Genomic DNA, 26,371 nt, shown 5'->3' with positions numbered 1-26,371 from the left:
AATGGATGTCAAACCATCTCTTCTAACAAATGGGATAACTCAAGTGGAGAGAAGTAGAGTGACGGAGGGAGGATTGGACCTGCGGGGAGGGAGGGCTGCTCTCGCTGTGTTCTCTGCCCCAGACTGGCAAGGAGGATGGCTGAGGTGATACTGGAGGGAAGGACGTTGGCTTCTCTCAGAGGGTGGGTGGTGGCAGCCCGGCATCTTGGCTGTCATGGTTGAGCATAGGTCATCCTCTTCCTTCTTAGCCTGTGTCAGCCTTTTTTTTTGGAGGGGGCGGGGGTTGTGGGGCTTGAACTCTGGGCCTGGGCGCTGTCCCTCAGCTCTTCAGCTCAAGACCAGTGCTCTACCACTTGAGCTACAGCGCCACTTCCGGTTTTCTGGTAGTTAATTGGAGGTAAAAATCTCACTGCCTTTCCTGCCCGGGCTGGCTTTGAACAGCAATCCTCCAATCTCAGCCTCCTGAGTAGCTAGGATTACAGGCATAAGCCACCTGCGCCAGGCCCCACTTCTAGAGTAACCTAAATGTCCAGTCAGTAGGATTTCTAGAACCAGATCATGAATGTTCTGCCCTGGTGGATTTGTTTTACTGGTGCTTTATAATGTATTCCCAATGAGAAGCTCCAAGTTTTGTTACCCTACTTCCTTCAAATGGGATCTGAGCATTTACCTTGAGAATCCATAGATGTAGTGCTAGGAGACTACAAATTCCCTGAAAAGAACAGTGAATTCAGCCTCCATTAAACTAGTCAAGATGTCCATGGTGGGGGGGAGGGGGAAGCTAAAATGTTTCTAAAAAGGAGGAAAGTCATGTGTTTAGAAGGAAAAAAAAATGTGTTACTGAAACCAGAAAAACTGCTCTGGGGGCTGTAGCTATAAGAAATACTAACTGAATAGACAAATGCAATGTAAATGAAATACAATGTGGAGGGGGGGGAAATGCCCGGGAAGAAAGAGACTGCACATGTATTTGTCTTATTTCTTCATCAATTTGACCAAAGCTGTAAGAGTTACGCGGTGAGGCAGGAGACGCCTTCAGCCAGCAGCAGGACAGTGGGGTATTAGCCTTGTAGCATGTACAGCTCTGGTGCTGGCTACTATGAAGAGAGACAGATTTTCCACCAGACCAGTTCTCTTGCCTAAGGGTTCTTGCAAATTTGTCCTCATCTGGAACATGCCATAACGGGCCTACAAAGGGACCTCCCAGCTGAAGTGGTAGTGAAATGCAGCAACCCTCATTAGATGACACTGAGAGCGAGAATAAGATCCGAGACAGGAATATGGCAGAGTGTGCTTTTCTGTAGAGATGCCACTGAGGTCCCTGGAGACCCTGTGGGGACTGAGAGACTGCATGCAGCTGGCTCTGGGCAGAAGCGTGGAGAACCAAGAAGGCAGGAATTACTACCACCCACTGGTATTTCCCTAAGAAATGGCATTGTGCCATGAGAGCCATCACCGTTAAGTACAAACCAAGGGAAAGACAATGGAACCCATTGAATTAAAACGACAGATTTGAGGAATTCCAAGCACCTGCAATAGCCCAAATCCTGTATGCCAGTTGTCATTTTGAAGTAAAATGGTTTAAAATTTCATGTGGGAATACTAGGCACGAACTTTCAAAGTATTTGTTGTAGCCTGATACACGAGAGCCGCTTAGCTCAGCTGACTTTCAAAATCGTTTATTTTTAGAGGTTCCGACCTTCAGTATCGGCCTTCCAACCAGAAAATGGTAGTGTGACCATAACCAGAAGGCAAATAGTCCAGGTAAGAATATTTAGGTTTTTTTTTTTTAAAAGAAATTTTTGCTGGTGTTGACTGACTTTAAAATACGATGCACTGTAAACCTCTTTAATATCAAGAGGCAAGATATAATGATTGTATATTTTATTTTGACTTTACATGCGGTGTTAAAAACCCAAAGTACATACTATTTACACATCCACAATACAAGTTTACAAGATCTCTATACATGTTAAAGTACTCTATAAAACAGTATAGAGCCACTTCACTGAGGGTTACTTTTTAATGCCGTACCATTAAAAAAGATACAATCTGTGTTTACCTTTGCACAAATGGATAAAGCATTTAAAAAATTAAATGAACAGAATAGAGACTAGAGTCAATGTTAGAAATCTCAACATAAATACTGATAGAACTCACATTACAAACTACAAGGCAGCACAATGTTATCTGGGGTCACACAGAGTTACCACGCTGGGATTAATATTGGTAAGGTAAATTCAAACACATCTGTTGGTGGTGGACTGAGTAGTGTTTATCATTGGTTGGTTTAATTTATGATTAATCTGTAATATTTTAGTTGCAAAGCTGAAGTGTTTCGAAAACAGATGAGCTTCCAGAGATCACAGGAAAGCATATTCTTTGTCAAATAATGTTCTCAAAGGAAAAGAACAACTCTTATCAATAGCCTAGATTCTGTATAAAAAGGATCTGGTCTTTCACATCCCATACTCCCCCAAGTAAGATAACCTCATCAGCATTATCACAAGAAATCAGCTGAACTTATTTGTGTGACAAATCAGGAGCCTTCCTTTGCCGTGGTACTTTTAGCTTAGGTTCAACAGACAGTTGGGCTATGTGCAGCATTTTAACTACTGTATGAGGGTCCTGCCAAACTCTATCACTGACTCTCCGTGGTCTCCACAGGTGGTATGTATTCTCTGGGAAACCCCATTTGACTTCACATTGATACCATTTCCTCCTTAGGAAAGTGGGAGTGGAATGTTTTGTTTTGTTTTTATCATGGCAAAAGATGTAATGCTGCTATTCAAGTGGATTGTTTAACAATTCACTGTTGTAGGTTGCTTTTATGATTTCTTTTTTTAAAAGTCTTTCCAGGTGCTGGTTGAAAAAACATTGACAACTGGCACTCAGTAAATGATGTGCTATACTCAACACACTTGACATATCGTAGTGATTCTATAATTCTCATGAATAAGGCACAAAATGCACAGATTCAGGTAAACTCACATGTGGTATTTACAGTATACTGTCATTACCTGCATGACTCAGGAGGAAATTCTCACATGAACACAACATAGACAACATGACTGTACCACTGAGAGGTCTGCACAGACAGCTCCTGCTAAGTCACTCAATTGTAAATCCTTTCCCATGTCTTTCTTTCCACGTTTGCTTTTACTTTTGCTTTGGAGAATAGGAGGAGTTACAGGAGGAAAACTTTTACATATTGGGGAGGGGATAAGAACTCAACACAGTCTAAATCAACTCTTTATTAGTGTGTCCAAGGTTAAGTAGTGTAATTCAGGCTTTGATTCACAGTGGACGTGAACGTATCACTACTGAATACTGATGGGTGAATCAAGGATACCTCTTACCAGCTCTATCTCTAGCTCTGAAAGCTGGGGCAAGACTGGAATCAAAGTCTGAAATGAATAGCAGCACAAAATTTACTTGGAACTCTTACATTCTGGCATTGGGTACCACACCAGGTGAGTGTATCATTTTGAGTGTCCAGGGAGCTTTGATTGTATTCTCTCAGAGCTGAACCCAATGACTGATGTAGGATGAAGTTTAGTTTTTTGTTCGGTCATGCTCAAATGTAAACAACTCCGTAGCACAAAAAGATGCAGTGAGCACCTAAACAAATCCTAGTGGGTACACATCTTTCTCATTTTCTCCCAAATGCCTGCACACATGCACACACACGCACGCACGCACGCACGCACACACACACACACACACACTTCCAACGTTTGTCAGTGGCATGAAAAAAAATGCTACAGTTTGGGGTCAAAGACTGAATTTTTTTTTTTAGCAAACTGCTGGGTAATATACAAGTTCTCTTTTTTTTTCGGGACATTACCATCTTTTTTTTTGTTTTGTTTTTGTTCTTTTTGACATTTGTGCAAGAGGCAAGGTGAATGCATACATATTAAAATGTTCACATTTAATGGGAAGACCACACAGAATGGCAGCCTCAAATGGAACCCATTTTCAAGTATTTGTTCACAGATTCTTCTGAGTACTGTTCTCAGCTCTTTTATCCTGGTTAAGGTAGCCCCTGGGGAGCTACGCATCACTTTAGCTTTCAACCACAGAAATGGAATTACCAGCACCTTCCTTTGTGTGTAGTTAAGCACACAGAAGTTTTGCTGCAGTAGCTACATGTGGCAAGTTCTGATGTTGCCAAAGTTAAAGAGAGTCTCTTTGGCCACTTGGTTCTCTTAAAATACGAGCAAGCCTCTTGTGTTAAGGTGCCCCTTACAACATCATCCTCTCAGCAACAGGATAGGATAAAGCCACGCGGGAATAGCACACTTGAGACCTAGTAGGTGTATTTGTTCAGTGGTCTGACTGATGGGGTTTGAGGAACAAAGGAAGGCTTTGGTGGCACATCAGGTTTTAAGGACGGTGTCCTCTTTAGTCCCGTCCTGGGAAGGGTGCCATTACTGGTATAGCTGCTCTGTCTGGAGAGGGAAGGCTGCAGGTGGACGCTCACTGGTGTCCCCTGGATATAGTCTACCTTCGCCCCAGTGGGGGTGGGCATGTATCCCCCATGGTTCACACTAGGTTGTCTGGATAACAAAACACCGTTTGGTGAGTTTAAGTTTTTAGGCATAGCAGATATAGAGTGCCGCTGTGAGGAGCTTTTGTGATAACCCCGTTGTCTTTCCAGGGAAGTCATTGGGACCCCAGGAGTAGTGGGGACATCTACTCTCTTGGTTGGACTATTTCTGGGCAGTGTTGAAGGAGGGGAGTACAGTGATGCCTCCCGGTTAGGGACCTTCGGCGGGACCTCTGACACTGGTCCCACGGGATCCAGCATTAGGGCCTGGTGAGCCATTTGGATGTCTCCCATGATGGCTTTGGGGTTACTGTTTGGGTCATTTAGATGCTTCAGGAGGTCATTGAGGGTATTTCTGGAATCCACAGAACGCCGGTGATCTCTCTTACTGGCCGACTTAGTAAGAGGGTGATCAAGGTTTTGAAGCTTCTTTTCAGCTTTGTGTGCATTGGAGTTTGAGAAAGATGTATTGTAGTCATGAGTAGCATTTGGAAGAACAATGGCACTAGGGATATGCCCATGACTTAATGGAGAATGAGGTGGAGGACTAGAAGGAAAGAACTGAGGGGTTTCCTTCCTGGAAGCTCCATGGCCATGGGGCTTGTCTGAGTGGCTCTTCATGGACTGTAGTGGCTTCTGGTGCAGCACAGGTGTGGACTCTGGCGTAGGGAGAGCAGCCAGCTCTGGAGGTTGGCCTCGATGGTCCATTACCATGGATTTTGTATCCCCACTGGGTGGCAGCTCTTTCCGACTGGTCAGGAGGTTGCTGTAGAGTTTAGGAGAATCAATATTCTGTTGGTATTCCTTGACCGGACTGTCAAAGAGACCATTCAGTTTGGCGAAACTTCCACTCGAGTCTGTGCATGACTGCGCAGATTCTGCATCTTTATGTATCTTTCTGTTCTTCCGGACAAACATATCACGGTAGCAGTAGACTGCCACACCAGCAATGAACGCACCCAGCACGAAAGCGGCAAAGACACAAGTGATGAGGACATTCATGTGGACCATCTGGTTGGATTCTCCAGACTGGACTTCCCATCGGACACCTGTAATAGACACACGAGGAGTGTCTGAACGAGATGCATCCATGGAGCTGACCCTCCCCTCACACAGCCCACCTGCCTAGCTTGGAGGGTCCAGCATACGCTACTGAGATTTTTTCTTTCATCACAGTAGGTTCTCCAGAGACGTATGATTGCTGCAAAACTCTATTTCCCATTGAGCTATACATTTGTTTCTGTCCTTTACCCCCTCATCTCTCTTAAGTAGTTGTTAGATAGTGCTTTCACCTAAAAAAAATAGTTAGAAGGTCTGTACTTTCCAAATAGCCAGTTTTAATCCCTTGAAATGTTTCATCTCATGATTTTCTCTTCATTCATAAATAAGGATTAAAGAGCAGCTGCTGGGATTAGGAAGATGCATAAATTAGCATAAACATATATTATGCTAGTAGAATTATTCTAACTTAACTAGGGTAAGAACACAGGATTTGCTCATAAACTAAAAGCATCTGCTTGGTCATTGTGAGGCACAAGTACAAAGTTTCATGCTTGTATTGTTTTCCATTCCATTTCAGGGCAAAGCATTCTTGAATTACCTGCTATAGAAGAAACCCAGTATAAGGAAACAATGTAAGGAAATATTTTTTATGTATTAGGTAAGTAATACCATAACATTATCTGGAGGTAGTTGAGAACTATTTAAATTAGACCTGGAGGAGACGAGTGAATTAGTTTGTAAATACTGGAATTTTTAATGCAACCACAGACACCTAACAGTCATTCAAAGAAATGTTAGTTTAAGAGGTATCTAAGTCTATTACATGCTAATACACACAGCTATCCCAGAATAAGTGAGCTAGGTGGTTTTGACAATTCTACATAGCTTTAGGTCAGTACTAAGGCCTTGGAATATTAGTTGTTTTAAATAAATGTTCATGGTTATGGAATTCAGTGGCATTGTGAAAGACCAAGAAAGAAAACTAGAAATGATGTTATTGAAGAAAATCAGAAAGAGGAATGAAGAATGATTATAAAACTTTATATAGTGAAAATATGTAAAAGCAAAAAATCAACAGATGTAAATCATAAATGACAAGGCATTGATTGACAAAAAAAAACTGATTGGAAACCGGATACCACAGTTTGGTAGGCACTGAGGAATAGATGTTTGTTTGTAGAGTACTGTATCTAATCAGCTAACTCAACGTGCAACTGTTTTATAACGCTCCATAACCATCACTTTTGGTCCATCATAGAAGCAATCTCTGTTATGTGTTACTGCTTGTGGCATCCACACAACTTTTTACCTTATTTGCTCCTTGCTAATTGCATTTTGGATTAAAGCTAACCATGAGGCCAGGAAAGGCTCTTAGATAAAATATTTGATATCGGAGTGTTTGCCATTCATGAGTGTACTTTTTTGATGTTGAGGTGATCCTCAACATTCCTTGATACCAACAGGTTCTCAGATTCTTCAGAGAGAAAGCAACACAGATTAGATTGTCTGAGTGGCTGTCTTTAACAGCATTCCAGGCCTTTCCTCCTTTAAGGAATGTGCTCAGATTTAACCATAGAAAACCAAAGGCACTATGGCCAGTGTGGCAGAGGTGTGGTGGTGGCAGCTCCATTTAGATTCACCTCTTCAAACTGCACACTCCTCTGAGAGATTGGGAATCAGGTTTCCACACAGTTAAGAGATGAGTTCCCTGGTAAAGCCTTACCCTTTGGGATACCCGATAAAGAATCAGTAAAATCAGAAGTGTTTGGGTCATCTTGAACTACAAATTTCCGGGAGCTCGTCAGTTTAGGTCTCCAGGTATCAATCACTTTAGGTGTAATTTCTGGGATACTTGCCACTGTGGTAATAGAAGATGAAGATACCTCCATGTCTGTGGTGGCAAACAGATGTTCATTAACATGGGTAGCATCAGAAAGCTTTTCTGATTGGTCTGTTGCATTTTTTAAGTTTCAATCCAAATGATAAGAGAGCCTGTTCTATCTACTATTTCATAAAAATACATCGGAGGAGCCTACACCACATCCTTTTCTCGCAAGAGACGAATGAGAACTCACTGAAGACATAGTAAACAGACTGCAAAATTGAAGACATTCCCAGGGATACTGGGTGATTATGCTGCTCATCTCCTGTAATTTCTTTTTATGTAGATTTGACAAAGAAAGCGCTTTTATAGATGATTGGACCTTTATTTCCGTCACTGGGGAAGCTACCATCTGATTCCACCCTAGTTATGTCTTAGTAAACACTTGATATTGATAAACCTGTTCTGCCTGACCCTGTCCACTAAGGGCCTCTTTCTATAGCCGAGAAGGCACCTAGCTTTATGTTCTGAAATGCCTACAGAGTTTCTTCCAAAGAGGAAGTAGTAATATAAGCAAAAGCAAAGATGTTTAGATACGTAAGATCTTCCATCCTTCTCCCTCACCTCAAGGAATAGAACTACTCTGAATCCCAGAAGCAGCAACAGGATTTGAGAGTTACTTAACTTTTTTTATACGGCTATTACTGACTTCCACCAAGGCAATTTCTTTCCCTTCAAACGTAAGTACATTAAGCCTTTAGGCTAAAACCTTAGCTCCAAGTTCTTTACTGGGGCAGCAGTCACAGATGAACGCTCCCAAGCAAATACAGATTGAGAAGCATAGAGAACCACTGGATGTCTTAACACATCAAAACTCTGCTTCATCCGGCCGAGCTCCTGATACTATGACATTCAGAGAGAGTCCCAGAATCACCGCGAAACAATCCTTAAAACTCACGAATACACATTTTCAGGGAAATGTGTATTTTGTTGATTAGGTCTTAGGGAAGGTGAGGGGAGAAGGGGAAAAGTATGAAGTTTTGCCATCCATTCCATATAGATGACCAGAGGAAACATTCACGATGCAAAGGGGTGAGAGAGAAAGAAAGCTTGGGTGGGTGGGCGTGCGTGCAGCTGGAATGCAGTTCACGTGAACCTGTTGGAGTTTTCTGAAACGATGTGCCTTGCTCAATGATGAACTGTTAACATGCTACACAGGGGGTGGAGTGTAGAATTAGAAGAAGTCTTTGGGTACCATCATAAGTGGGGTTATGAGTCAAAGCAGAAAAATGAAGGGCTGCCAAACTGCGCAAAAGGGAGGAGGGGAGAAGGGGTTGAAAATGTTGAACTCAAGGAAAGCAAAGGTGGTTAATTCAAAAAAATGAAACAAAACTAACCAGATGTTGGACCGCCAAATATTTTGTAATCTGGTGTAGTTGAAGTAGGCAAAATTTCTAAAGGAATTAAAGGAACAGGAATCAGTGAAAAGCAACCAAAAAGAAAGCAAAAAAGTTTATGAATTCCACGTAACTTAAAAAAGTTAAAAGAAAAGCCTACAAATTAAAAAAGATTAACCTACTGGTTAGACTACTTTTCTCCAGATTTTTGTTCTTTCCTATGAAATTGTAAACGGTGAGGAAAAGAAAAAAAAGAAAAGAAAAAGTAAAGGTTATTTTTCTTTTATATCCCCCATGACCAAACAGCTCAGCTTTTGCGAAGTTTTAAGTTAAATGCTAGGTGGTGTGTGTCCCAGGTCCTTCCAAAGGCTGAGTGTAAAATAATGTTCACGTGCAAATGTGGTCCAAAAGACATGGGTAAGGAGAAGGGAAGATTTTGTCTTACCGTGGCAGTCCCCTAGATGGGCCGTGTTGCCGTATTCTGTGTCTTGTTCATACCCTCCAGCACTGTGGTTATGGAAAGCAAAGAAGTCTTCAGTTAGGAGCCTTCATAGGGACCCAAGGGGCAACCAGCGCAGAACCAAGAAGACAGACTGATTAGTGAGGATGGGCAGAAAGCACACATTGACATTTCAACCTGACTGGCTGAACGGTGTTAACAATTTAACTAGGCTGGTTGTAGAGATAGAAGGAATTTTGTCTCTCCCCCCCCCCCCCATATCAATTTCTCTGATGTCAGTAAGATCCCTTCCTTTCTTCACATTTCAGGTTTTCTTTTCTTTTGACTTATTTCTCAAACAAAAATGTGAGGAAGGAAGGAAGAAGGGAAGTTTCTAAAAGTTACAGCTTTAGAGATCCTGGAGAAGACAGTTGGTCACTAACATGACAAAGCCTACTTACGCCATCCCTACTGCTACTCTTCCACAAGTACCCTGGCTTAACCAGCCACAATACGGGTCACGAGATGCAATGCAAGACCTGTAGACAAGTAAACAGAGCATGGTTGGAATTTTCTCGTCCATCAAGGTCCAAGACCGGGGTAAGTACAGAAACGTGAGCTTACTTTTTACATGATCCGTACCGCTCACAGCGGCTGAGGGGAATGCGGATCACACAGCTGGAGAATGCCACAAACAGAGCGTGGCGGTCTTTATCCAGCTGTAATGAGATGACCTTCTTCTCTTCCTCACTCTCTGCGCTGCACCTGTTTTATGGGAGAGATTTTTTTGAAGACATACTTTTTAGTGGGTCAGAATCTACATGTGCAAGGCATGTATGGCTTGGCTTTGCAGTGACTGGGGAAATCTTAGTGTTCTTGGTAGCAAGCCAAGCAGGTGCATTGTTTGGGGACTGATAATCATGTGATTTGCATTGATGGTTAAACTTCTGGTGGGACAGAGGGTTTTCGAAGATTACATTTGTAAAGGACTTGGGAGCTTTTAGTGGCTTTCTTTTGAGGGGGCGGGGGGGAGAGGGGGAGGGCAGTCATGGGCCTGGGCACTGTCCCTGAGCTCTTCAGCTCAAGGTGAGTGCTCTACCACTTGAGCCCCAGGGCCACTTTCATTTTCTGGTGGTTAACTGGAGATAAGAGGCTTTTGCCTGGGCTGGCTTTGAACCATGATTCTCACATCTCAGTCTCCTGAGTAGCTAGGATTACAGGTGTGAGCCACCGGCGCCCGGCTCTAGTGACTTTTTTTTTTTAAATATAATTGGAATCATCATATGTTTGAAGTGTTTCCAGATGTTTCCTTGGCTCTAATTCTGTTACCTATATCTTGTTTTTCTTAATTGCTCAAATAATTTCTTACGTTCTGGTTTGAAGAAACCAGTAAACTATCAATGCTCTAAATATATGTGCCTATGTAGCATCCTGAACTATATCTGGAAGATACAAGGGGTAGTGCTAAAATATTCTCATTCCCACAAGTGGAAAACGATGACTGAATTATATGCACATTCATCAACTATTCACCCTCTCTCTGTGCACTAGCGGGCTCCAGAAAACCAAACCAAACAAACCAAGACCACTAATTTAAAAGGCTGAGAGGAAGTGAGCAGAAGAGTTGGAATATACACCAGAATTTTCTGAGCAGCGCTGAAGAGCTTTCTCATAAAATAGACCTACTTTGCTTGGTTGTAAGCTTCAATTTCTTCCAGTAATACGCTGTCATTCAACGAGAAAGGACTGGTCTTTGCCAAAACTTTAAGTACAATGCCAGCTTCGGAGCCAACGAAGATGACTGTGTAGTTCTGGTGAGGCCCTGCCAAATGGTCCACGGCGATGGCTGTCAGTCTGTACCTGCCAGAGGAGGTGGGGTAAGTCAGATGGGAAAGGCAACCACCAGAGAACACAGGACAGGAGCCGGCCGCCCAATGCCACAACACCTCACCTGACTCGGGTCTTTGTGAACCAGGGCTCATCGGCAATGGGCGGGACGGCGGAGTCCATCAGGGGGTGGGACTTGATGAATGACAAGGTCTCATCGGGGAAGTCGATGGAGGTTTTATACGCTTCCGCAAGGCCATGTTTCGCACAACAGCCAGGCCTGAAAGAAAAACGGGATTCTTTTCCTGCCCCTACCCTGCAACTGTATCTAAGGAGGAAGTGCCCAGTCTGAGAGGTCAGGAGAGTCAACGGTGACCCGGAAGCGATGCTATTTCTCTACATCCACATTGGCAAGCACAGGGTGCTTGCAGTCTGCAGGGGGGGCTGCTTACTGGCTTTGTCTGAGATGCTGCCCAGGCCCCCCCCCACCTCCAGTCCTGGGCTGGGAGGTTGGCCCAGCTGCTCTCTGAAGATGGATGGACGCAACCAGTGACCACAGGGGATTTTTGTGCAAGAAAAAAAAAATCCTTTTCAGTGGGTTGTCTTTACCTTGGCTTGGGTACTTTGTCTTCGGGGACTGCTGTCCAAACGGAATCTGGAGTTTTCTGTTCTTTAAACCGTCCTTTGAACACCTTTTCGATGTCTTCCATGCTGAATGCACACACTGCAGAACCAGGAATGCTGAGAACAATGAGAAGCAGAAAACAATGAGGAAGAAGGGGGGGGGGTACAACAGGCACGTGGCCCCCGGGCCCTGCACGGGAGCATGGAGCATCTCCAGAAGCCTCCGGGACAGGTTCTTACCTGTTGAGCTGCGTGGTAAACACCCCAACCACAGTGGGGACGCCGTTGATTTGGATTATGTCTGTGATAGACTGCAGAACGTCAAAGTAGAAAAAGGAATCGCCAGGGACTGAACAGTTCAGCCGAGCCTTCAGAAACGAAGTCCAGTGTTTCTCCAGGACCCGCTGGGAGCCACCCATGTCATTTTTACATATACGAGCCACACGGGAATACACAGCCTGTCCAGGTACAGAGACAAAGCAATGGGTTATGAGGATGGGTCGGGACTGTGAACCAAATGCCGATAGGAACGCCATGAGAGACTAGACGTGCTTAAGATACTTGGCTCAAAAATATGTAGCCACCCTCTCCTGAGGGATTTATACAGGTAGAAGGCAAACTAGATTTACCTGTGAGAAAAGCAAAAGAATGGGGGGAGGGGAGGTAGTTGACTCTTCTTACATTGCTAAGGAGATGTACAATCTCAGGACCATGTAATGGCGTATGCCTATAATCCCAGCATTTGGGAGATAGTAACCACCTAACCTGTACCTCACGGGAAAAAAAATATGTGGTCTTTAAACTTGGCATAGGAGAAATGTAAATAATTTACCATCACTTCCTGAATTAAACGAGATCCCCTACTTTTTCAATCTTGCCTTTTGACTAGGTAAGAGACTAGACTATCAATGGATTTCTAAAGAGGAAGGTCAGAGGCATGTAGCGAGTACTGCTTGTGGCGATATTAAACAATGCAACCTTCTGAAGGCCTAAGGTTGCTGTCCCATTCTGGTCATCATTCATGGGTTTCCAGCAAATTATTCTCCCCAAAAAGCACCTAGATCTCTGACTTCAGCCTTCCAGGCCCTGAACTGAATGCTGGAAACGTTTGCATGCCAAAACATCATCTGTCCCTCTGCAAAACTAGCCTCAACTCCCAATACCAATCAACCCTGCAGAACTCACCTTGCCTAAGTTGTTGTGTTCCACGGCAATTTCTCGGAAGAAGAAATAGACATAGTTTCCATATTCTATGGCATGAAGAAAGTGTGGCTCTGAAAGAAGAAGCAAAAAAAGTAATTAGCCTAAGCTCTCCACTGCCAGGTATGACAGACAGATGTTGGAGAGTCACACCAAGGTAGTGATTTCCAGGAGCCCCAATATGGGTGGGGGTTCAAGCTTCAGGGAGCCTGTGAATGTCTTTGGAATCAGCTAATGGACTGTAAAAAGTCCTACAGGGAACTATACTGCAGCAAAGATCTTTGTTTCAACAGATTTCTTCATTAACCTACTTAACTAGGGAAGAAAACTTATTACCCTGAGGATAAAAAAAAAATTCAGTTGCTAGAATCTCAAGAACCAAATGACTGAAGCTGTGGGCTCAAGGATTCTCCTCATGGATTCTCAGTGTAACTTACAAGGTGGGCAGACGGGGGTGGGCAAGTATTCTATCTGCATTTGCAGTTAGACAAATTGGTACACCAGACAGGAGTGCTCCCTAGGTTTTTGTTTTGGCGCTCCTTGATGAACTTCTTCCTGGCATGCCCACTAGGCTCCCCTTTTCGACCAGTGCTCCTGTCCACCACCAAAGCGGGATGGTTTTGTTCCAGGTGAACTACCAGAGTCCTGCACTCAACTTCTGGCCGGCCCTGGCTGCTGCTCCCTCCCAAGCCGCCCCGCCCACGTCCACTGCTCTTCAAAGGTACCTTTTATCCATTTGGAATCATATTTTATGGTGCGAAGAGCAGATCCGTCTCCCATGCTTCGATAAATCACAGCATCACTGGCCAAGAAGTCAGCTACTGTGGCAGAATATAGTTTCCCATCTGAAACCAAAATGATAATTGGGTAAAATAACCATAATTATGTAGCAGTGTGTTTAGACCCCTTACAGCGTTTCCACCTGCTTCCATTATCTAGTCAGATAAGTACATACCTGATGCTCAGCCTCTTACCCAGATGTCCCACCATATTACCTCATTTTATAGATTAGGGGTATAAACATCCACAATTAAGGAACTTACTCAGGGGTCACTAGCTTAGTTAACAACAGAGCCAGCCACATGTCAGGAGATGTATAACATGCACTGAGATACGTGGGCTTTTTAAGTTTTCTTTATAAAAATAGTTTGCATTTGAGCCTTTGAGATACCCGTGTCTGCCAAAGTTAGGAGCTTTTTAACTCCTCCCCCATTTAAATTCGTTTTGTAGCTGCAGTGTCATTGATCATTCGTGGTCAGGGTGCTGCCGGTTCTTACCAGCGAACAGGGCAACGTTGGTTTGTCTGGCATCAAATGGGCACCTTGCCAGGCCACTGATTTCTTCCCCATCATACTCTAAGGCATTCAACTATAAAAGAAAAACAAATAGATCTTGTCACATCTGTTCAAGGTACCTGTCTGAATGCAATACCGCTTTATTTAGATTGAAATTGTACTTGAAGAAGTCTTCTTTGCTTATTTTTAGTGCATTAGCGATCAAAGAAATTTCTGGAACGTAGAGAAAAGGACTCCACGTGAATAGTAGTCCAGTGAGGACCAAACAGGATCAAAAAGCACGCTTACCCTGTAATATCTGCACATGGGATTGAATGCATTGGTACCACAAACAAAAACCATCTCATCGTTTCTGGGAACAAATACTTTGATGAAGTTGTGGCATTCATCCTAAAGAGAGTAAGTACATTGATGTTACTCATTGCATAGGCGGATGTTCTGGAATGTTCTGAGTCTAGGGGTCTGCTCCACTCACTTTATGCTTGCCTTTCATAGCACAGTTTTCTCGATCCTGTTGTCTTGACCTCCATGTCAGCTTCTGCGTTAAGCAAATCAGGGTTTAGTAGGGACATATTTGGAGGTGGGGGGGGGGGAATAATAACTTAAGTCCTAAGTAAGCGCGAAGCAATTTCCTAATTGTAATGGCTCACCTTGCTTGGAATGACTTCTGATTTGGGGTTTTCATTTAAGTTGACTGTATAAACTTGATCCCTGGTGGAGATAAGGGAGGAAGTCAAATCATGTTGAATGCGTAAAAATGTGAAGTTGCTGCTTATTTAGTTTTACATATCTGCCTTTATCATGTTTTGGAGAGCCTCTGGATCGTCTCTGTCCCAAACAAGATTAACAGAGTTCTTTTTCATTACTGAGGTGCATATATATATATATATATATATATATACACACACACACACACACACATACATATATATGTATATATGTTTTATATATATATATATATATATATATATGTATAATCAAAAGCAAGTTCTCCAAGCCTGAGTCAAACTGCCAATTGGTATTAGCATAGGTATATTTCTAGTATTTGCTCCAACAATTCTGAGTTAAAAGAGAATAAGGAACGATTTTTTTTCCCCGTTGCTTTAGGGGAAAAAAAAAAAGAATGGTATATGGTTTTTTGATGGCAGTAATAAAATAGCAGTGCTGAAGGCTTTTTAGCTCTGTATTTTGTTTTTGGTATACAACACTGACTCTTCTCCATGAATATTTTTGGCTACTTGCAATTCTCGATCACAATCACATATTAGTTTTTCATGAACTAGACACATTAATGCAAGCACCACAAGAGAAAAGAATTTTAATCTAATAAACCAATGAGAGGAAAATTACCTGCCAGCAATATAAAGTGTGTCTCGAATTTTCAACATCAGCTGAAAGTCCAGCCTGTGCTGTGATTCATTGCCCGAAGGGCGCCCTCTAAAAACCGGATATTGCCTTGAATCTGCAAGTGAAAATGGGCTAAACCATCAGTCAGGATTATGGAGCTGAAGAATCAATAGACAGCATTGATTAGCTGTATATACTAGTTGTAGAAAGGTTTTAACTAAATTCCTCTCGTAAGGTCTTGAATATAAATGAATAAAAGGCAGCAAATGTCAGCAAACGGTCTTTTTTTTTTCTTTTTTTTACGGAAAATAGATAACATAATGGGTCCTTTTGTTTATACTCAAAAAGTATATGGGATATATAGAAGCTATATCTGTACCTCTATGTGGGTTGCCAGAAAAGCGATCAAACTGTTCTGTTGTTTTCAAATACAGTGAAATGATGACCGAATAAATTAACAGGCAAAAATCTCTCTCCGGTTCTGAAAATGAATATGCTTCCTTCTTAGGAGAGAACACTGCTTCGGATCACTTACAGTGGTAGTCAACGGTATTGAGGGGCTCCTCATCTTCGGGAAAGCTGACTGCCCTCAGCTGTGAAGCCATCAGGAGCAGCGTGCAGACACAAAGCAGGAAGAGCTTCATGGCTGGACCAAGACGAAGGCAGAGCAGCCCCTCCTCAGAAATCCGACTCAGCTACCTGGAACACAGAAGCCATTTGGAAAGGTGTGAAGCTGTGTAATGCGATGGTTTTCTCATTTGTCACCAGCTCTTTTCCCAGATCCTTTCCCAGCCTCCTCCCTCCCAGCGGTGGTCGATCAGGTATCTCTGAAATCACAGGCAAAGGACAGCAGTGTGCCAGACCTTGGTAGAACATCTGGTTGGCGTATTGACGTTTTAGGCAGACTGGCCAGAATTTTCGAGGTAACTAAGTTTGTCATCGCAGCGAGATCACCAGCACTACAAACAGAAATGCTAGCTGCTGACTTGGCAAGGAAGACGGGCCACGTTGGGACCCGAATTTTAATTAAACTCCATTCTGCAGCCCTTCCCCCAGGCCTGAAAGCTATCCAATACAGTGTGTGCTCTGTCCACCCCCTCCGCCCCCCCATAAATTGCCCAAGCTGCCTCAAAGTTATCTGGAGAGCTGACCACCCTGGCATCTCTCATCAGTCTTTGCTTAAGGCCTGCCAAGTTCCCAGCTCTAAATTCTTAAGTAGAGCGCTTCCTACAGCTTCGCCAGACCCACACGGAATCCATGACAAGTGACTTTGAATCAGGGGGAAAGCGACTGAAAAGCAAATGATTTCCTGATAACCAATCGAGCAAAGCAGGTTAGGGCGAGGGCCACAGCTGACACCCAGCCCCTCGAGACGCTCACTTTTTTACATAAAACCATTTGGACACAAACCAATAATACCTTAAGTACCCCCGACCTCTTCGAGTTATTGAACTTCCGTACTCCCGGGGCACCTGAGGGACCATCAAATCCAAGCCTCTGAGCTTTCAGCGCTGGGAAAATGAATTTGCTCAGGGAATTGCATTGAGTCAATTTGGGAGCGACTGGAGGCCACCCATCAGCTGAGTCCCTGCCCAGGTTCCATTCTCCAAACTGGACGTAAGGAAGAATGCTTGCCTTAAACTCTCTCACCTCTCTCTCCCTCCCTCTCTCGGTTCTATCCCTCCCTCCACCTCTCGGGCTCCTCTCCCTCACCCCTCTCCATGTCTACCCTCCTCCACTCCTACCACCCTCTCCTATTCCCGCCTTTCTCCATCCTCTATGTCCTCTCCCTCCTCCTCCTCCTTTCTCCCCTCTCTCCCCTCTCTCCCTCTCTGTCTCCTGTCTCTGCTCTCTCTTTCCTCTCACCCCTCTTCCCCTCTTCCCCTCTTTCTCTCCGGTATCTCCCTCTCCCCTGCTGCCTCTCTTCTCTGCTTTCCCTCCTCTCTTCCCTCGCTAGCCTGCTTCGTGCCTTCCCCCCTCTTTCCCTCTCCCCACACTCACCACTCCCCTTCCTCTCTCTTTCCAACCCATTTGTCCTCCTTGTACCCCTTCCCACCCCTCCCTTCCTCCCAGGCCTCGCCATGGTTCACAAAGGACTCTGTGCTCTTCCTCTCTTGGACATTTCTGGGTCCTTCCCGACCTAGCCCTCGACACACTCTCACCTGTCTCTCGCCTCTTTGCTCCTGTCTGTCTCTCTCCTCTCTCTCTGGCCTCTATCACAGTCTTCTTTTCCCCTCTCTCTGTCCCTCTCTCTCTCTCTCTCTGGATCTCACATATCTTTCTGTCTGTCTCTCTCTGGACTTTTCACCTTTCTCTCCAGATCTTACCTATATATGTCTACCTATGTGTGTGTGTATCTAAGTATATATACACATATACATATATGCACACACGTATATATGTGTGGACCTCTCTCTCTCCACATTTCTCTCTCGAGCTCTCCTCTCTCTCTTTTTGAGAGAGGTGCAGCAGAGACACAGAAAGCGATGAGTTGTCCAGGGAGAGGTCAGTAGAGAAAGAGAGAAAGAGGAGCGTTTTTGAGATGAGAGGTCAGAAAGAAAGAGGTCCAGAGCGCGTGAGAGAGATGTGAGGTCCCTACCAGAGTGTGGTGAGAAATCGGGGGCGGGGGAGAGCTGCGTGGTCCAGAGGAGGGGGGGACGGATGAGAGGGCCTCTCTTTCCTGTCTCTCGCCTCTCATCTTCCTCTTCTCTGCTCCTTGCTAACCGGATGCCCTCTCTTAAATACACCACTCACTCACCTCTTCCTCTTCCCTCTGTGACCTCTCTCTCATACTACCCTCCCTCTCTCCCCCTTCTCTTTGGTCTCTCCACTGCTATCCCTTGCTAGGGCCTGCCTTAGGGTGTACTTTCTCTACAACTGCTTGTTTTGTCACTTTAGAAAATGAAATACCATAAAATCTAGAGGGGCTCTAGTCATCATCCTTACTGAGATGCGTTACATGTTAAATCATACATTAGAGATATGTACAACTTGTTCTAGATCAATACCTTAATAAATCCATGAAAACAGCATTAAATTATATAATAATCCCGGGAAAATAACCAGAGTCAGAAATATAGAAGACCTTTCAACATTATCAATGCATTGCAAAGCAGAAACGAGAGCCCTACTGCTTAAGTGGGGGAACTTTTCCATACTCTGCTTTGCAAAACATTTGGCTTTATCCTCAGTGCTCTCCACTTAATACCAAATTCCAGGTGGTAATGGCAGTCCAATTGTGCAACCAAAACACTTCCTGTTCCAACTCCGTGAGCAGCAGTTTCCTATGGAGAAGATGTGACACCATCTTTTTTCACGCTCACAAGGAACTAAATGCCTAATACATGACCAGGTGCAGACCATAAGAGTCCAAAACAAGGTTGGGGGGAAAAAAAGCCAGTTTTCCCCAGTGAATAGCTGTTTAAAATACTCAAGGATCACATTGAGAATAAGTGTTAGAATCTGCACATATTTATCAAACTTGGAAAAATGTAGTTTTTAAAAAAAGTAATCAGCTGGGCACTGGTGGCTCACACCTGTAATCCTAGCTATTCAGGAGGATGAGACCTGAGCATCGAGGTTCAAAGCCAGCCTGGGCAGGAAAAGTCCGTGAGACTCTAATCCCAAATAAACCACCCAGAAAACCGGACGTGGCGCTATGGCTCAAGTGGTAGAGCACTAGCCTTGAGCTGAAGAGCTGAGGGACAGCGCCCAGGCCAAGGGTTCAAGCTCCATGACTGACTTAAAAAAAAAATAATCACCTAGTTCCCTTCTCTCAGGGATCCATCATCCTAATCCAACAGCATGATCATTTGTTGTCATCTTTTGCCACGTGCACATTTTCAACCAAGAAAAGATGACCCTTTTCATACATCTGCCCATTTTTCTGAAGCACTGTCCCTCTCTCGTGCTTTTCCATACTGTTTTCAAAGTCCTAGTAACATTGAAGCAGCGTCAAAGGGCAACACGTTGCTTCAGAGGTAGATTTTGCAAAGTCGTCATCCAGACTACCTGGAGAGTTAGTAGATCTTTCTCCTAAGCACTGGGGGAAAGTCATACACATGCATGATGACCAAAGCTCCTCCACGATAGTAAGCTAATGACTCACATGGAGCAGGCAGGGCCTCTTTGTCTCACAGAGCGGGGCAGAGAGGGGCTTCACCTGGCGTAGCTAGTCTCTGCTACAACCCCAGGCTGGGGAGAACTCGCTGGCTGACTCGCTGGGAGCATTGAGCATCCAGCTGTAGGCTGAGCCATCACTTCCCACAACTCATTATCGGGACGGTGCAGCAAGCACTCCTCCGAACGCCCGGCCTCTTGCCAACTTAATCCTCTGAAAATAAAAGCCCTACCACTAACTGCTTCCTGCACCTACACAAGGCTTTGTTTCAAACGAAAATTACTGATTTGCCATAGAAGGGAAAAATGGAAGTGTTTAATATTCTACAGATAATCTAAACAGGGCTGGGGAGGAATAGGAAGAATCTGGAAATAGCCCAGAGAACTATTATAATAAGGGGAAATATTTGTGTGGAACACCTCAGACTACTTAGTTCTCACTGGATTTAAGGAAAAGCCTGAGGATTCCAGCACTCACTGAAATCAGGGAACTCATTATGTTGGAAGAGGGCGAGGCAAGAGGGTGTGAAGAAAACGTGTTAGAAAAATCTGAGTTCAACTTTGCGTGTGACATTTACTTCCTGGATCTGGACTTCAGGTTGACTTAATCTTTTTTAAGATTCGCTTTCTATAAGAGTCATGACCTTGACTACGTTCATGGTTTCTTTTTAGGTCTGAGATAATCTGTGGAGAGAGCATCTCACACAGAGAGCTGGGTTCAAAGAAAATGTCTAGTCATTTTTTTTTTTTTTTTAGTAAATATATTTAATTGGGCAACAAGGAGTGATTTTTCACCCTTTCATCGTGCCCAGCTACTTTCAAACTTTAGGTTTCTCATCACAACAATGACATAGAATAAGTCACAGCTTCAGAATGTAGATGCCCCCAGAAAGGAGGAGAATGCTTTCCTCAGGTATAAGCTTACAAAAAAGGGTATTCCTGGGAGAAAGGGCCTATTCCTCCAAATCCGACCTCAGGGGCGCCCCGGGGAGCATATGTGGACTTTGGTGGTATCCCATTCCCCCTCATTACTGACACTGAGTTAAAAACACAATGAAGAAAGCTCTTAACAGGAGTACTGAGCTGCCAAGACAGCCAGGGATGGAGCCGTAGGTGGTTGAGAAAAGGGAGTTTCAGGAGCTGCCTGGTGAGCTTAACACCCTGGGTTCAACTCCCAGCACTGCTTAAAAAAGAAACATGTTGAATTGCAAGCACTGAGCTCTACGCTGACACTTTTCACCTATAAGATGTGCTCATTCTTAAGTTCTCTAGAGATAAGGGTGCAGCTATGAAGAAAGAATATACTTTTGGGAGTTTCATGTAGCATACACCAAGAATTGGTGTTGGTAGGAAATATCTAAATACTGTTTTCACTATTGAAAAACTGCACCAGGAAAGTAAAAATTTAACATAAAACATGAGGGAGTCCAAGCTCCTGATTCCTGACAAACTTAAGACCCAGATTGGACGGGTATAAGGATATATAACCTTGTATTCTAGCTGCTTGCCAGAAAAGATAAGATGAAATCTCTCTAGAGAGATCATCCAGAGACTATAGGAGTGTTTTTTTTTTACAAGCAGGTTTTTTCCCCCCTTAAAACATAGGAACAGTAATTACATTCCCATGCTAAGAGAAAAGCAATAAAACTGAAATAGACTCAGAGATAATTCAGACATTAGAGTAATCAGACATGTTTAAAAAACAACTCTGCTTATTTTATCTAAGGGAAAAAAGAAAACATGGGAATGTAGAGTTTCACCAGAGAACTGTAACTCCTAAGATAGAATTAAATGGTAACTATACAACACCAGAATTTCTTAATAGATGTAACATATGGTTTAGTAACTATACATATTCTTTAGTAGCATATTGCTCTTAGATAAAGAGAAGATTTGTGAACTGGAAAGTAGATGAAAAAAATTACCAGACAGAAATATGGAGCGGTGAGAGATTGGAAAAAAAGAAATTGGGCAGTCTGAGATACCTATCATCTTGTGAAAAGATGTAACCTATTGGAGTCCTGAGAATGGAGAGAAAAATGGACAGAAGCAACACTTAACAGCACTCTTTTTCAAAATTAACAAAAGACTATCACTCTACATTAAAAACCTTTCAAGGACTACACACAATGGAAAATCATACTTAGTAATAATCTAAATAATCTATTTTCAGTGGAAAATAAAGACAATAGGGTAAAAAAACCCTAAAAGATATATTACTTTCAAAGGAACAAGAATAATCCGGACAGCTGACTTACCACAGACACGATGGAAAGCAGTAGACCATGGAATGAGATTTTTAAAGTGCTGAAAGAAAATAAATTTCCAGCCTAGAATTCTGTAACCAGTGAAGATACCTTTTAAGTAGAATTAAAAAAAAATAAAGATGTTTCAGTCAAATAAAACATTGAGATGTGTTATCAGCAGACTCAAACTGGAAAGGAACTCCTTATGTAGGAATATTTACACAAGATACTAATGCTATTAAGTATACTGGCCAAATCTGAAATGAATCATTCCCAGATAATGAACTGGTATATAGTCTTTGGCCTTCTTTGACTGTTTCCTTGGTTCAAAGGAAGTGAGTATGGAGGAATGAAGTAGATTTGACTTTATCTCCAGCCCAGGGGAACTAGGAACGCCCACTAGTTTGAAAGCCCTCCCTTGGTCTCTTCTGGAGATGCCACTTCTCTAAGAGGAGGTGCTCAGAGCCTCATTTCCCGCCCACCTCGAGATCTGAAAGTGGAGCTGACCCCTTCTACTCTGCCAGTGACATTTGCAGACCTCTGCCTCCTGTGGTCTCACAGAAAGTCTTAGTTAACTCGATGCTCGGCTCCTTCTCCCCTTTAATCTGATAACTTCCCAGTTTCTCCAGCTTTTCAAAGATGTCAGTAGACCCAGCCCAACGTCCCACCCTGGAAAGTCATGAAGTCAAGCTTTGCATGCTCTGATCCCAATCGCCTGTCCTTCCAAACTGGTTTATCTGACTACTTTCGCCAAGGCCTTTCATCAGGGTCTGGAGCCCGCAAATTGCCCTGCTTTGTTTTGACATTCCTTTTTGTCCCTCTCAGACAGAATTGGCAATGGTCAGGAATTTCGTCCAGTGCTTTCTACCTGCCTCTGGTTTCCTTGCACAACCCTTGCAGGGGATGAACTCACTTCCGTAGTCGATGCAGAATGCTGAGCCCTGAAGTCACCACGCTCAGGAGCAACTTAGCAGAAAGGAATCCTTTCTCTTCACATACAGCCCCCACCTTTTGGAATATGACCTTGAAGACTTTTCGAAATGTTCTGCATCTTGTCTCTGTCTCCACATCTCCGGGACTAGAGAGGTCTTTGGCTTGTTTACGAAACAGAGCCCACCATCCTGTTTCTCTACCATCCTCAGCCCTGGTCCCTCTTGACTTGTACTCTGCTATGCTGGCTCTGGTTTTAGCCCTGAGATGTGTCATGCCACTGACTTTATCACCAAGCCATGCGTCTCCTCCCCTGGCCTGCTTGACTCCTCTCCCTAGCTTGGTGACTGTTAAGTCCTCTAAAGTTTTCAAAGCCTGGAGCAGCTTTCCAGTCCCTCGGGACAAGTATGTCTCAAAGTTGTCAGTGCCCGAGACGATGGTCAATGAACCATGGGTAAGAGGATAAACAAACTAATCATGTGTTGTGAACCACCACAGCCCTGCAGAATTGCTGAGGGCATGTTTAGCATTTTGGATTCTTGTCTGATTGAGGTTTCTATAAAACTATCAAAGCACAGAGGGTAGTAGACCCTGGGAGGACCGCCATCCCGGCTGCAGGGTTGAACCTAGAACTGCAGCAGAAGGGGCACCAATGCATTCTGGAGTCTAGAAATTCCAGGGGGAATGAAATGACAACCCGGAGCATACACAACTTGTATAGATTTACCACCTGACAGCCTTGCATGGAATGGAAAAGGAGCAGTGGGGTTAGGAAGATTGAAAGACCGCAAAGAGAAGCAAGGTAAGAGCCGTTCCTTGGGGCCTAGTAGGACACACGATTGTAACTGCAAGTTCATTATGAAAGAGAGACCTAAGTGTATACACGATTCTCTAGTCTGGATTCCAAGCACAGTGCTGTGTGTGGGGGGGGAGGGGAATCTGGATTTTAACCAATCATCAACAACATCACTATTGGATAAGAACAGTATGACCATAGATGGACAGAATGACCTTTAGACCACACAAAAGCAGTATACCTTCAACTGTATGACCTTCCATGCATGCTAAGAAAACCTGTCTGCTATGTACAGATGCCAGAAGACCTCTTAAGTAGAGCTGGGTCTTCCGAACCATCCAGCCTCACTAAGCAACTCTTGGCTGATGAGGTGTCTTGGGGGGGAGGGGCATTTACCCTTTCGTTGAAAGAATCTCTGCTGCCCTTCCCATCCTCACCCAGTCCTCCCTCTCCCGCACACAGGCTTGGAAGCAGGCCCCGCGACATCAGAACAGACACACCTCTTCCCTTAGCAGGCTGGGTAGCCAGGACCTTCCACTCTGAGATGGCCTCTCCTCCCTCTGGGAAGCTGGGTACCCAAGTTAGAGGAAGAGCCTGCCAGCACTATTAGATAGGATTTTTAAAGCCAGGTGCTGGTAGATCACACCTGTAATCCTAGCTGCTCAGGAGGCTGAGATCTGAGGATTGGGGTTCAAAGCCAGCCGGGGCAGGAAAGTCTGTGAGACTCTTATCTCCGATGAACCACCAGAAAACCGGAAGTGGTGCTGTGACTCAAGTGGTAGAGTGCTAGCCTTAAGCTGAAGAGCTGAGGGACAGCGCCCAGGCCCAGAGTTCAAACCCCACAACCGACGGGGAGAAAAACGAAGACATTTTATAAAGAACTCCCTACAACTTTAGGAGTTAATTTCCCACTAATGGTTCAGTGGGGAGATGACAAAGCAGCTCTCTGACTCATCTTCCCGAGGCTGCATCCTGACTGAGATACAGAAGTGGGGTGCATCGTCCGGGAGCCGGGCTGAGGCTCTGGAGGACAGGGGGACGCGGTAGCAAGTCTAGGATGCTGCTGCTCCCCATAGCCAGTGAGAGGAGATACCAGGCTCCCAGGCCCAGGCTTGGACAAGTCCCTTTGGTGTATGAAGAAACTCAGGCCAGCTAGGCAAAGTGAGGTTCTTCATACACCAAACGACAGCGGGATAAGGGTTAAGTGAAAAGCTCAGGGGTCCTCAAAGGATCCAGGACCCGTGGAGCTGGCTCCTAATTCCCCTACCTATTGTGATCAATACTCCCCTGCCACAGCCGTTACTGAACCTCAATTTCAGAGCTTTTCGGTGGCTCTCATCACAAGCACAGCTAGCTAGCTGACCTCAGGCTGCCTGGCTCTGCCGGATCCTTCTCTCTCAGCTCTTACCCCCCATCCGGGGTCAGGCTTCTCCCCAGAGCAGTCTCAGTGCATTGTCTCCAAGTTCCCACTTTTCTTGGTATTTCAAACTCATTTCAGTTTCTCTTCTGCCCATCAGCAGCCTGATGACCAAATCCAAGACAGTCTTCCTCTGCAAGGGCTCATCTCTCTGAAGCAAGGGAACATAGCCTGAGACCTGGACACTCCATCTCTGGCTGCCCTGTGTCTCTACCCCACTCTACTCTTTTCCCCAGCTCATGCTAACCTCTTAGATGTGATTCTTCACCATTCCGGCCCGCACAGCCACTACCACCAACCACCGGAATCCCAAGTCCACATGTTCAACACAGACCACGTTCCTCAGCTCCAGACCTAGCCATCCAACTCTCTGCTTGAGGCTCTTTGCATTTAGCAGGCCTCAAGTAGAACCTAAGCAGCTTGGTCTTCATTTCTCACCCTGAGAAATCTCCTACACAACACACACAAGCCTAGAGCTCAAGAGCACTTGGGTTCAATTCTAGGCAGTATCACTTACTGACCATATGGCCCATGGATGTGGTATTTAATCTTTTCATGTCAATTTTCCCTTCTTAAAGGAGGATAATAACATGAATGTTAATATAGTGATCCGATGTCTGTAAATCATTAGCCCAAGTTTTTGTGCTTGGTAAGAATCCCATGATTACAACTATTATTATGGATACATTTTATATCTCAGTCACTTGAGCTTAAACTTGGGAATTATCCTCTGGTCATCCTCTTCAGATCTCATCAATATGTCCTGCAAGTCTCCTCTTCACTGTTCTAGAATCCCATCTTAGCTGCTTTTTTTTTTTCCTCTTCTAGACTTCTAGTTTATTCTTCACAAAAGCAAATAGGACCTCTCCAAAATACAAACGCTATGGCATTAATTTCTTGCCTGAAAGTAGTCTGATGGTTCTCAAAGACCTTTATATATAGTCTGAATTCATTTCTAAGGTTGACAAAATCCTTTAACAAGCTGATTCTTGGCAGGTTTTCCACCTTCACCTACTCATCCCTCCCCGCTATGGCTCCCAAAGCAATGTCTGTCCACAGGCTCCTCTCCCTTAAGTGACCTCTCGCTGGAGCTCCCCGACTCCTTCCCCTTCCCCATCCCTCCCCAGCTCCATCTGGGGGCTCACTCAGGATGACCTATCACAGGAGAGCCTCCCATAGGATCACCGTACCATACAAACGCTTCCCCCCGGCTCACGGTCACGGTCACGGTACAGATGGCCACATTCTTCTTTAAATGTGAAAGACAACGTTTAGCGCACAGCTCCTGGAACCTAGTCTCACCCGGAGAAGGAACAGTCTCTTCTTTATTCCTGGTGTGAGGTGCAGCACCTGGTCCCTGA

The 26,371-nt window shown here is 44.3% G+C and overlaps 1 protein-coding gene across 4 annotated transcripts in view; it reads right to left on the bottom strand.

Moving 5' to 3' along the window:
- Positions 1-1,869: 1,869 nt before the first annotated feature.
- Sema6d (semaphorin 6D) overlaps positions 1,870-26,371 on the bottom strand; it is a 55,060-nt gene continuing 30,558 nt past the window's right edge. The window contains exons 2-19 of one of the 4 annotated variants that reach the window (XM_042687700.1): positions 16,038-16,201; positions 15,506-15,617; positions 14,806-14,866; positions 14,631-14,693; positions 14,444-14,545; positions 14,138-14,228; positions 13,586-13,705; positions 12,846-12,934; positions 11,901-12,118; positions 11,646-11,777; positions 11,161-11,316; positions 10,896-11,069; positions 9,834-9,974; positions 9,671-9,748; positions 9,216-9,277; positions 8,771-8,827; positions 7,275-7,442; positions 1,870-5,598 (exon numbers count right to left, since the gene is read on the bottom strand). In XM_042687700.1, coding sequence (XP_042543634.1) covers positions 4,310-5,598; positions 7,275-7,442; positions 8,771-8,827; positions 9,216-9,277; positions 9,671-9,748; positions 9,834-9,974; positions 10,896-11,069; positions 11,161-11,316; positions 11,646-11,777; positions 11,901-12,118; positions 12,846-12,934; positions 13,586-13,705; positions 14,138-14,228; positions 14,444-14,545; positions 14,631-14,693; positions 14,806-14,866; positions 15,506-15,617; positions 16,038-16,146 — 3,222 coding nt within the window. In that variant the 5' untranslated portion in view covers positions 16,147-16,201 and the 3' untranslated portion in view covers positions 1,870-4,309. Of the gene's footprint in view, positions 5,599-7,274; positions 7,443-8,770; positions 8,828-9,215; positions 9,278-9,670; positions 9,749-9,833; positions 9,975-10,895; positions 11,070-11,160; positions 11,317-11,645; positions 11,778-11,900; positions 12,119-12,845; positions 12,935-13,585; positions 13,706-14,137; positions 14,229-14,443; positions 14,546-14,630; positions 14,694-14,805; positions 14,867-15,505; positions 15,618-16,037; positions 17,104-26,371 lie in introns of those variants that run through there. The other 3 variants (XM_042687699.1, XM_042687701.1, XM_042687702.1) reach the window with 3 other exon arrangements.

The sequence above is a fragment of the Dipodomys spectabilis genome, unplaced genomic scaffold, assembly GCF_019054845.1.
Source record: "Dipodomys spectabilis isolate Male_0828 unplaced genomic scaffold, ASM1905484v1 ptg000108l, whole genome shotgun sequence".
NCBI classification, from domain to species: domain Eukaryota; kingdom Metazoa; phylum Chordata; class Mammalia; order Rodentia; family Heteromyidae; genus Dipodomys; species Dipodomys spectabilis.
Note: the sequence above shows the minus strand (reverse complement) of the source record. Positions and strands in the feature narration are given on the sequence as shown.